This window comes from Numenius arquata, chromosome 5, assembly GCF_964106895.1.
Source record: "Numenius arquata chromosome 5, bNumArq3.hap1.1, whole genome shotgun sequence".
NCBI lineage: Eukaryota > Metazoa > Chordata > Aves > Charadriiformes > Scolopacidae > Numenius > Numenius arquata.
In genome coordinates this window covers 145944-157997 of record NC_133580.1, presented here as the reverse complement: position 1 = coordinate 157997, position 12054 = coordinate 145944, and the positions used below count along the sequence as shown (strand labels likewise).

The window sequence follows — 12054 nt, the reverse complement described above, 5'->3', positions numbered from 1 at the left end:
CTTCTGCACAAAGCCCCATTTTCCTCTGAAGCTTTATTTTAAGGGTAAGCTTTAAATGACTCATTTTGCAAAGGAAAGAATTGTGCTGTCAGGCCCTTTTTATTTTTTTAATTTCCTGAAAGGTATTTTTTTCCGCACTGGGCAAAAGCTCCAGAAGAGCTTTGGAGAGCCCGGAGGAGGCGACCAGAACACGGTGCAGTGGGTCAGCTTCCCACCTCTGCTTCCCGCCAGCCTCAAGCTCTGCTGCCCAGCCTATTCCATGTTTTCCTGGCCAATTAGTGGTTACAACATGCACACACTGTGAGCAGAACCACTCCGGCTTTCCACACATTCTTGCTCATCTCTCGTGTTTTGATAAGCCTTTGGTAATAACGAGACGACGGGCAGATGTACCAGGAGCACAAGACCCTGAATCATGTTTTTCCTTCTAACCAGCTGGGTTAGAAGAAACGAAGCAGCGGGACGGGTTTGGATGTGGGAGCTTTGCTGTGGATTTCCCACCTCCTAGCTCTCAGCTGCTTGTTTTTTCATCAGATGGGCATCAACCTCCTCCTTAGTGTGCGTATGGAGTGGTGTCTGCCTGTTGGGATGGTTCTGGTAACTGAAAAGCAGTCTTAATCATTTTGACCTCAGGCTTCTAGATCTTAGTGCTTTATTTCTAGAGCACCTTCTATCCCATTTTTTCCATTTTTCATGGAAATGAAGCTACGGTAGCTGCTCTCTTGGCTCGACTCCCAGAAAGCTCAGCAGCTTGACCTAAGGCAGCCCGAGCTGCTATCTGGGGCAGCGCTAGAGGACAGCCTGATTAGCAGGGACACGGGGAGCCCATGCAAGTGTGTGGCAGATGATCTGGTATGAATTTCAAAGCTCTGCTCCTGAAAGTTGAAAGACAAAGATTAAGGGAGACACTTTCCATGGCAGACAAGGTGCCAGAGCTGGGCTGCTTAGGGAAGATCCTCGCTAAAGCTCTGAGCAGCAGCGGAAGCAGAGCCAGGAAGGACAGGGCTTTGCTCATCCCCCTCTGCCAATATTTGGGCAGGACTTGGGGTAGGAGGGGAGGAAATGGCAAATCCACCAAGAGATTGAGAAAAAAAAATGACAAAAGCAGTGCTGGGATTACATTTAGGTGGGACATTCTCTCCCTGCCTCCTTCGAGGGGACACATTTTACCGTTCTAGCTCTGGAAGAATCCCGTGGGACAGCCGCCTTACCCAAGGCCACTCCTAAGCTCTGAGGAACCCTTGTCATCCCTGTTCCTGGTCTGGAAAACCCAAGATGCAACCGCCAACGCTGCCAGAAGATTTCACAAGCCAGGGTTTAACAACTCCTGACTTACAGTTTCTGCTAAGCAGGTGACTTTGTGCCTCCTTTGGGCAGCGATTGCAGAGATGCGGGCACGAGGCCAGGTTCGGGCACAGCACAAACCATCCCAACCCGCACCGACCCGGGGGTGCGGGTGCTGAGATAGCGTGGGGAGAAGGCAAAGGCTACGTAAGGACCCAGATAAGGCAACAGGTATTACAGCAACATCAGGGAAATGGAAAAAGCCTCTTTTAAGCTGCTGTTGTGCCATCAGCCCGAGGAAGCACCAGGCACAGCCCTACCGTAACCCGCCCCTGAGGCGCTGGTGTCCGCGGCCAGGGAGAGCCGCAGGGAAAAAGGAGAAACTGGGTGAATAAAATAAGCAAGAGCCAAATAATTCCCCTCTCCCTGTGGGAGGGGGGACTCCCCCACCTTCCTGAGCCCCCCAGGTACCTGGTGACCAAACCCGCCCGTGGATGGAGCAGCTTTCGTGCCCCCCCGGGGCACAGGACTCTCACTGCGAGCAAGGAAAGCAGCTCTCCCTTTCCCTTTCCCTTTCCTTTTCCCTTTCCCTCTCTCTTTCCTTTTCCCTTTCCCTTTCCCTCTCTCCTCCACTGGCACTGGGCAGGGAAAAAACAGGTCCCTTTGATAAGAGTTTGTAAAAAAAGAACTGTTATCAAGATGACTTTCCTTCTATGTTCAGCTTAGGTTTTTGTGGGACAGAGGTCAAGCCAATATCCTCCCAGGGTGTGTACACTGCAGATTATTTTTATAAATGCTGACTTGTTGACTTTGCGGCCATAAAAGATTTTCACAAGAAATGTATCCCCTCATCTCCCTTGCTTTTCACTGATAATTTAATTGCCAACTATGTGGACAGAAAGATATGTAATAAGGCCAGCTCAGACACTGCTTAAGTACTTGCTTTAAAAGACATGATTCTTTTTTCCCTAGCATTACCAATTCTTGTGTACTTTTGTCTTGAGGGTTGAGGATTATCCAGTGCTCGTCCAGTTACCAAGTGACTGAAAAATCTCAGTGCTTGTTTGAAAATGAGTAGGTTAATGGTTGTGTTTTATGAGGGGAAAAGCTTGAGAGTGAAGCTCAGTGTTTAGAATGCAAAGGAATATTAGATGGCAGCTTTAAGCTGATCAGCATTAAGGTCCCACACGTTGGTAACACCCTACAGACAGCGTTTGTGTGCAGGGCTTGAGGACAGGCTGCTGGGCAGCCTCTGCAGGAACCAGCAGCATCTCCTCCTCACCCCCAGCACGGGACGCCCCTGCAAGAGACCCAAAGGCGTTGCAGATGCGCTCAACCATGTTGCCGTTCAGCCCCAGGTCTTGAGACTCCTCCACACCTTGCCCGAGGCAGCTTGTCGGTGCAGACCTTTCCACAGAGAGGGATTACGTGCCCTAGGCACGGGCTGGACATGCGGCCCTCCCTCACCAGGCTGTTTGCCACCTCCAGCCAACCAGCGGCTCAGTCGCTCCATTTGCCCCCGTTCTCCTGCCTTTGCCCCCAGAAGGGGAAGAGGCGGATCTCCCTCCACAGGCTGCACCACCGCGGCACGGCGGCCTGCGGCGGGCCGAAACCGGGCCTTAGCTCTGCGTAGATAGGCGGAAGGTAGGCCTCGCCGCGCGTAGCGAGGCCGCCCGTCCCCCGGCCGGCAGCGCTGCGCCCCCGGCCCGCAGGGGGAACGGCACGGGCGCCAGGGGAGGCCCCGGGAGCCGGCAGCGGGAGCCCCGGGAGCCGACGGTGGCGGCAGGGCCCGGCGGCGGGGCAGGCCCGCGCGGCGCGGGGCGGCGGTTGCTACGGCAACGCGGGGGTGGGCGGGGCGAGGCGGCGGCGCCGTCGTCACTTCCGCGTCGGCGGGGCGGCGCGCGGTGGCCATGGCGTTGTCGCGCGCAGAGCGGTGCCTGGCGCTGCTGCTGCGGTTGCTGTCGCGCGCCTGCCTGGCGCTGCTGGGGCTCGTGGCGCCCGCCCCGCCGCGCGCCGTCCCGCCGCCGCGCCACGAGCTCCTGCTGCTGCCCGCGCGGCGGCTGGCGGCGCGGCTGCGCGCGAGGGAGGTGCGGCCGGGGGCGGCGGGGGGGCAGCGGGGGGAGTACCGAGGGAACCGGGGCATCTGGGGGCACCGGCACAGGGCGGGGGCCGCTGGCACAAGGGGGGCACCGAGGCATTGGGGAACACGGCGGGTGGGGCGTGGGGGGGTACCGGGGCATTGGGGAGCACCGGGGGCCCTCGGGGAGCACTGGGGCCGGTGGGGTACTGGGGACGGGAGGCATCGGGGGGGGCACCGGCACCACGGGGACACCGGAGCATCGGAGACACCAGCACCAGGGGAGCACCGGGGGTGACTGGGCCTGGGAGTGCACCAGGTTGAGGGGGCATCGGCAGAGGCACCAGGGCATCGGAGGAGTCACTGGCACCGCAGGGGAATTGGGGAGCATTGGCACCGGGGGGGGGACACTGGGGACAGGGGAACACCGGCACCAGGGACTTTGGTGTTCCAGGTGACGTGCGTGGAGGTGGTGGAGGCCTACGTGGAGCGGATCAAGGAGGTCAATCCCCTCATCAATGCCGTCGTTAAGGACAGGTGAGGTGGGGCAGAGCGGGGACGGGGTGCTTGCCCCCCCCAGCCTTCCTCCAGGGCCCCCAGGGCTGGGGTGCAGCGTGGCCCCAGGGGGGGCACAGTGGGTGCCGGGAGCAGGAGTGAGCGATTCCTGCCGGGAGTGGGAAGTCACACTCTCCGCAGTGTCCCCAGAGTGTCCCCCTCCGGCTGCTCCTCTGCAGGTTCGAGGAGGCGCTGCAGGAGGCCCGGCAGGTGGACAAGCTGCTTTCGGAGCGCCCCGCCAATGACTACCTGGAGGAGACGTTCCCCTTGCTCGGGGTACCCATCACCGTCAAGGAGGCCTTTTCTCTGCACGGTGGGTTTACTCGTGCCCGCCTGCTCCCCGGGGCAGTGGGTGGCTGTGGCTTCCCTTGCCCTGGTCTGCACCCCCCTCCACCTGGGCGCCTGGGTCTGTGTCTGCTTTTGGCACCCACGTGCTGTGGGGGACCCCGCTGGAGACCTGCTTCTGGCAGACGTGGTCCCTGCTGCCCCCAGGGTGGTCTCAGGGGAGCTGCCCCTGACACCTCCCTGTGTCTGCCTGCAGGGATGCCCAACACATCTGGCTTGGTCAACCGCCGCAACGTGGTGGCCACCTCGGACGCCACGGTGGTGTCACGGCTGAAGCAGGCGGGTGCCATCCCACTGGGCGTCACCAACTGCAGCGAGCTCTGCATGTGGTATGAGTCCAGCAACAGGGTCTACGGCCGCACCAACAACCCCTACGACCTGCAGCGCATCGTGGGCGGCAGCTCAGGTGAGCCCCGGCTCCTCCGCGCCCTCCCGCGCCAGCAGCAGGTCAAAAGGCAGCGAGGAACGAGTTCCCAAGTCCTCTGCAGGCTGCATTAGCTCCGGCGGAGCTCATGGGCCCCATCCCTGGGCAGCCTGGTAGCCCATCTGGAGGCCCAACTGCTTTGCACAACCCGGCATGGCTGTGGCTCGCTCTGCTGTACCCTCCGTGCCAGCAGCAGCGCTGGCGGGGCACTCAGGCAGGGAAATCCCTGTGCTCCCTGGCTGTCCCCCCGACGTTGCTGGGTGCCAAGGGAGGTGGCCAGCACAAGATGCCCCTGCTCTGCTGGGTGATTCTCTCTGTTCGCCCGTTCACGCTCGATGCGTGGTGTTTTCTGTGTTTCCCCCCGTGCAGGCGGGGAGGGGGGTGTGCTGGCAGCAGCCTGCTCCATCATAGGGGTGGGCTCGGACATCGGCGGCAGCATCCGGATGCCAGCCTTCTTCAACGGGGTCTTCGGCCACAAACCCACCACAGGTACAGCAGACATTCCTGTGCTCCTCTCCCGTGGGATTGCTGTAAGGGGACAGGCAACTTCTTGGGCGGGACATGCCCGCTGCGTGAGCGCAGCCTGGCCTTGGGATGCTGTTGGGAGGCACAGCGCCAGGCGCGTGGGAGGTGGGAGGTGTTTCCCCCCTGGTATTGCATCCTTGGCGTGGGATGTTTTCCCAAGGTGGGGTTCGGCTGCTGGAGTGTTTCCCTGGCACCTGGTGTCCCAGCTGGGTGCTTTCCCTCCTTTCCCCTCCCCGGGCACCTCGCCACCAGCTTCCGAGCACTGCCTGTGTGTGTGGACCCTGGGTGACAGCCCCCCCCGCGCCCAGGGGCCGCCCCTCGCATGGCCTGTCCTGGTGGGTGCTCACAGGGTGGTACCCACCGTCCCCCTCTGCACTCGCAGGGGTGGTCCCCAACGACGGCCAGTTCCCCAACGCTCAGGGGGTGCGGACCAGCTTCCTGTGCACGGGGCCCATGTGCCGCTACGCTGAGGACCTGGAGCCTGTGCTGAGGGTCATGGCCGGTCCTGGAGTCAACAAGTAGGTTCCTTCCTCGCAGGAGGACTTTCCCTGTGAGCTGCTCTGGCCAGCATGGCCCTTCCCTCCTGCAGCTGGCCTTTTTTGGGGGTTTTACCTGTGTTTTTTCCTGTTGCTAAATAATGAGTTTTCCATCCCACCCCATGGCCCCGTTTGGTCTCCTCGTAGGTCCATGCAGCCAAACAGGCTTTTATGTGCATGTACCAGTAGGGAGCAGAGACGGGGTGGGTCCTGCGTCGTGCCACAGCCTGCATGTGGTTGCTTTCTCTGCTACTGCTTTTGTTTCCCCAGGGCTCAGGTGGTGCAATCCCAGCTGGGGTCTGTAACCACCAGCTGCATCCTGAGAGACGAGGGCTTTCCCAACAGCAACAGAGCCGCAGAACCAGCGGGTCTGACGGGGCGGGCAAGCGGCTGGGTGGGTTGGGGGCAGCTTGTGTCTGTGTGTCTTCAGGGACACTCCTTCCCACCCTGATGGGCAGAGCAGGGTGTCCTGAGGGTATTTTGGATGTCCTGAGGACACATTAATTGCATGTGAGCAGCTCTGGCAGCCGGGAAGGAGCCAGGGACGGATTTGGGAGCAAAGTGCTGTTCTTTTCCCAGGCTGAAGCTGAATGAAAAGGTGTCGCTGGAGAAAATAAAATTTCACTGCATGGATCATGACGGCGGGTCTGTTTTTGTGTCGCCTGTGGACAAGGAGATCTTGCAGGCCCAAAAGAAGGTAGGAAGGAGTGAAAGTTGGCTCTCACTGGGGTGAGCCTGGGTATAAAACCTGGGGGGTCCCGTCCGAGGAGTCTCTTGCAAGTGGCTGTGGATGCCCGTGCCAGCAGCACCCGTGTGTTGGAGTGCACTGGGGTGACCAAAGTCTTTGGCCCAATTTCCATTGAAATAGCTGTATTTTGCTTTCTTAATGTGTCCTGTCCATGTTACGGGGACCTTCTGGGGACATGTCACACAGCTGTGTGTTTCCCGGGGTTGCTGCCTGGCATTTAGTCACGCAAAGGAACTTTTTTGTTTTTCAGCGAAATCTGTGCTGCTGTTGGTGCTCTTCTGGAGCATCACAGGGGGTGGTGTGAGGGCTGTTCGGGGACCTCCAAAAGTCTGTTATCGGATGGGGGACGTCCTGCTGCAGAGGGCAGGAGCTGTGGGGTTCCCTGCATGGGCTCTCTCCTGTCCCTGGTTCCCCTGGACTGAACCCAGTGCATCCTGTCCTTGTAGAAACAAACCTGTCTCGCTCTTCCCCTCAGGTGGTGGAGCACCTCGAGAGTGAGCTGGGGGTCCAAGTTCAGCGTGTGTCAATTCGCAAGATGAAGTATTCCTTCCAGATCTGGTCAGCCATGATGTCGTCCAAGGACAGCGATGGGCAGGTGTGTCAGACGGAGCTGGCAAAGGCAGAGATCTGGCAGCAGCAGGGAAAAATCAGCTGTTTGGGGCCAGACATGGAGAGCTGTAGGCTTCTTGGACCTGCGCAGGGGCTTTCTTTGCTCTGTTTGTCCCCCAAGTTGTCCCTCCATCTCTTTCCAAAGCTACACAGTCCCTTCTCCTTTGCCTTCCCATGAGGTGACAATGTGGCTCCCAGCAGAGGAACAACATGGTTTAGTGATCCCTGAATTGTAGCCCTGCGCCATGCTTTTTGCATGCATGGAAGTGTTTTGTAGCAAAAATAAACTCTGGGGAGTATTGATACCTCATGCATTCCTGCCACGCAGGCAAGGGTGGAAAATAAACCAACCCCACCTTGCTAAGGAAGGCACACCTTGTTCTCTCTGCCTCCTTTTTCCTGATCCCACAGCCATGTAACAGCACTGGATGCCTCCAGGAGGTGTTATCCGGAGCATCATCCCTTGCATCATGTCAGAGGGGCATCGAAAGGTGCTGCTCCGGGGGCTCCCTCCGCAGAGCGAGGTCCCCTCCGTGCTGTCTCTGGCAGGGAGAGATGCTCCCGCTGCCACCCTGGGTTGGTGCCAGAGATGTGTAACGCTCCCAACAGGCATCTCTCACCTGAAAACGGGAACAGCTTGTGTCAGGATGATTGGGCAGCCAGAGATTTCGCTGTCATTTTTCAGCCTGTCCCTCCCTGCTGGCGGTGCTGATGGAGGGGGCATGTGTGTGTGTTGCAGGAGGCACAGCTCTTCACCGACCTGCTGGGGGACCACGGGAAGCCGGTGTGGCCGCTGTGGGAACTGATGAAGTGGCTGGTGGGGATGTCTTCCCACACTCTCCCAGCCATCGGTAAGGCCAGGAGGAGCCCTGGGATGTGCAGGGGTGGTGGTGGGGCGGGTGAGTTGTAGAATGAAAATAGTGCCCGTCCAGCACCCCGCGACGGGACGCTGGGGTTTGCACTGAGTGGCGTCAGACTGGATTTGTGTAGTGACACTCAGTGTCTTCAAGTCAAATGTGTGCTCGAGGCGGGGGGGTTGGCTGGGTCTTGGGTAACTGGGACAGGATGTCCTGGGAGAAGGAGCAGTGAGGACAGCGGAGCTGTGAGGCTGCCAGAACTGCCGGAGCTGGGGGGAGACAGCAGGGGTCTGCACCCATCTCGTGTCTTAGCAGCAGACAGCAGAGAACCCCAATTAGTGCTGTTGTCTAATGATTGCTGAGGTCGCTCCACCAGCTCTGCTCAATCTCAGTGGCTGGAAAAACTTGGGGAAGCAATGGGCGGGCTGAAAGCCTTTCCTTTGGCAAAGCTGGGGAGATGCTGCCAGCAGAGCCGTGCTGTGTCCAGGGGACAATCGGCTCTGGGAGCTGGTGGGGAGGGGACCTGGGGGGCCCACTGTGAGCTGGGGGATGCTGTGTGTGGCTGGGCAATGTGCTGCTGAGCCTGCTTAACCTGCAGTCCTCTCTCTGTTCCTGTTTGTGCCCTTGACCTGCAGCCCTGGGGCTGACAGAGAAGCTGATGAAACTCAACCCTGGTGGGAATGCCAAGCTGGTGAGCATGGGGAAGAGCTTGAAGGAGGAGATGGAGGCCCTGCTGGGGCCAGACGGGGTTCTCCTCTACCCTTCGCACCCCACCATCGCCCCCAGGCACCACTCCCCCATATGCATGCCCTTCAACTTCGCCTACACAGGTGAGCGGCTCCGGTTCCGCTGCCAGGGTGCAGGCAGGGCTCGCAGCCACCTCCTGCCCAGTGCAGCGCTGGGTGGGAGCCGGGGGGGTTTACCCAGAGCGTTTCCATCACTGACGTTGGGCTTTGCGGCGCAGAGGGGTGTCTCGCTGCTGCAGAACATGGGGAAAAGATTATGGTCTTGCTTTAAAACCGTTGTATTTGTGCCTGCTGTCAGCAGCGGGGCAGGTTTGATCTTGGGGTGTCACCCTGCCCCAGAGGGATGCGATCAGGCTGTCGCAGCTGGTGCCGTGGTTTGGCAGGCACCCTAGAGCCGCTGCGTCCCTTGGGTACAGTTTGGGGCTATCTGTGGCTTTCCTGTGGCTTGAGCGCCGTGATGCCAGTGCCAGGTTGCGATGCTTTGTGACTTCAGTGCAATGGATGGATGGTGCCTGGGGCAGGCATGTCCCAAAGCAGATCTTGGCATGCCACATCATCTTGTCATCACTCCTGGGTGCAACTTGTGTATGTGATGTGGGTGCTGGCCAGCCATGTCCCCTTGTCATTGTGTCTCTGCACCGCTCCAGCAGGGACCAGCTGCAGGAGCTCGGCACTGTCCGTGGCAGCAGCTGCTGGGCTGGGAGAGCCAGGCAGTGATTTATCCCAGGGGCTGCGCTTGCTCTAACGCAACCTTCTCTCTTCCAGCCATCTTCAATGTGCTGGGATTCCCGGTGACGCAGTGCCCGCTGGGCCTGAGCAGCGAGGGGCTGCCGCTGGGCATCCAGCTGGTGGCAGCCTCCTACAACGACCACCTGACACTGGCCGTCGCCCGGTACCTGGAGAAGGCCTTCGGAGGATGGGTCGTCCCAGGGAAAGTTTAGCCTGGGCTCCTGGTGCTGCATGGTGGCAGAGATGGAGGCGGTGGTGCCTGGCGAGGCGGCAGCCGGCGCTGATGGCTGATCCTGTCATGGCCCTACCTGCTCTTTCCACAACCCCTTGTGCCCTCCTGGGAGTGACCAGTGGTGCCTCCAGTTCCAGGGATGCTGGGCTGCTGCTGCCAGAGTTGTCACCTCCCTGTGGCACGCTCTGCCAGGGGAGAGACCTGCCCTCCCTCCCCAGTGCTGGGGGCAGCATCCTGCCTGTGGTGGTGCCTCTCTTCTCCTGGGCATGGAGCTGGCCGTCTCTGCAGTGCTTGCTGCTTTGACAATGCCAAGTGAAGGCTGGGGAGCAGAGGTGCTGCCGGACTGCTCGGGGACACCCAGCACCACGCTCCGGCCTCGCTGGGTGCATGCATCCTTGGCCTTATCCTGCTTGCAGGGCTGGGGCTGCTCCCCCTGCACCACAGGCTCTCCAGTCCCTGCAGCCCCCCTCGGCCGCCGCAGGGTTCCCCCCACCTCTGCCCAAACAGGGAGAGGGTCTGGGGGTGTGGGGGCAGCCACACGCTTGTCTCGCCAGCAGGGCTTGGTGGGGTGGATGGTGCTGGCTCTGCCCGGTGCATCACTGGCGGACAAAGGGAGAAGGAGCTTTTGCTCTTGTGAACTTTTGATGGCACTGGAAGAGCTCTTTGAATGCTCCTCTCCATGTGTTGAGATGGTGAAAGCATCTCCTGCCTGTGTTGCCTGTCCCAGGGGATCACCCAGACTGATTGGCGTCCCCTGTCCCTGCCACCACCCTCCTGAGGTGCCCAGTGCCCATGGAAGGTAGGCAGTTGCCTGTGCCTGGGGCAGGCAGCAGGCAGGAGGCGTTCTCAGCGAGGGTGGTATTAAAGAGTCTGTCCACTTGGCTGCCGCCTGTGCGTCCTCCTTCCCTGCGGCTGTTGTCCTGCCCGTCCCCCCAGGCGCCAGCCCCCGCTCCCCTCACACCGTGGGATGTGCCGGGGCTGCCAAAGGCTGTGTGTGCAGTGCAGGGACAGCAGCAAAGGTGGCACTCGGCTGCTGCTGGGCTCTTGCTTCAAAATGTGTGGACTCGCGGTGTTTGGCACCTGGCGGAGCCGGAGGGTCCCGGTGAGCTCTGGGGGTGCCGCGGGTGACAGCTCTGTTTGTCCTCTTGCTACACAGTGTTACGCTCTCGGAAAACATAGGCCATGCTGCTTTCTCTCCCTGAGGGGCTGCCAAAGGCTCGGGGCTTGGGGGACGATACTGAGCCCTGTGCGGGTTCCCTGGGGTCTCCAGGGCAGAGCAGGACGCAGGGTCCCAGCTCGGCAGCGCTGGTGTTGGCAAGGAGTAAACCTCCTCCTGGCATTGGCTTTGTTGGGATGTCCTGGCTTGTGTCCTGGCCCCATCCCTGTGCCACTGTCTTCTGTCCCCGAGCCGCTGGTGGACCCTGTGTGGGGGGACACGGAGGCTGGGTGCCCCTGGGGTGCTGGGCATGGGCTGCCTCTCGCCACTCGCTTGCAGAGGGCACTGCTGAGCCACCAAGGGCTCCCCGCCTGCAGCCAGAGGAGACACCCTCAATGAGGAAGGAAGGAAGAAAAAAAACAAAACCTGCCTGAAGAAAAAGTGCATAAACCACAAAGGCAAGTCACGTGTGGTGGGAGGTCTGCCACAGCCTCCCAGTGCGGTGGCACAGAGGACGCGGCTGTCCCCGGGCCGGAGGGACCCCGGGGGCTGGGCAGACCCTGGCCATGCTTCCAGCGAGCGCTGGGAGCCCAGCGCGGGGCTGCTGAGGGGTTGTGGAGCGTGGTGGGCACGATGGCACTGCCCCACTTGCTCCAGCGCGTTCCCAGTGCGGCCGGGGCCAGATGAGTGACTGCCTGGCCTGAGGTAGGGGGGACACTGGCACCTCTGGACTGTGGGGGGTGAAGGCGGGGGCGGGGGGGGGGGGGGGTCCGTCCTTGCAGTCTCAGCTGATGGCATAACCACAAAACCATATTTTTACAAAAGCCACAATGTGGGGAGGGGGTGCTGGGGTGAGCAGGGGCTGGCAGGGGCCGTCCTCCCTGCTGCCGAAGTGTTGGCCCCCCTAGCAGCCCCATCCCTGTCCCCATCCCCATCTCTGCCTGTGCAGGAAGCCAGGTCCCAGGGTCTCCCTGACCTGCTCCGTGTGTCCTGGGAATGGTGCTGGGGGCCCCTTCTCCCTCCAGGAGAAACGTTGCTGCCTTCAGCGGGGGCCTGCTGCAAAGCTAGAGGGCTTGTGCTGGCCTCAGGGCAAGGGAAAGCCGTGACCCCACCACCCGTGGTCCGGCTCTGGCATTTTGGAGGTCTTACCTCAGGGCTTGGAGCCCTTGCCCACGGCTTGCAGCTGCACATCCATCTTTGCCAGCTGCTCCTCCTTATTTCTAGCTCCAAA

At 60.5% G+C, this 12054-nt stretch overlaps 1 protein-coding gene across 1 annotated transcript; it reads left to right on the top strand.

Annotated features, from left to right (window-relative positions):
* Positions 1 to 3194: 3194 nt before the first annotated feature.
* FAAH2 (fatty acid amide hydrolase 2) lies at positions 3195 to 10548 on the top strand. Its single transcript, XM_074148048.1, has 11 exons — positions 3195 to 3371; positions 3816 to 3898; positions 4096 to 4229; positions 4458 to 4667; positions 5055 to 5174; positions 5593 to 5728; positions 6326 to 6443; positions 6970 to 7089; positions 7843 to 7954; positions 8596 to 8790; positions 9472 to 10548. The coding sequence occupies exons 1-11, from the start codon at positions 3195 to 3197 to the stop codon at positions 9645 to 9647; spliced, it is 1581 nt and encodes a 526-aa protein (XP_074004149.1). The 3' UTR covers positions 9648 to 10548.
* The last annotated feature ends 1506 nt before the right edge of the window (positions 10549 to 12054 follow it).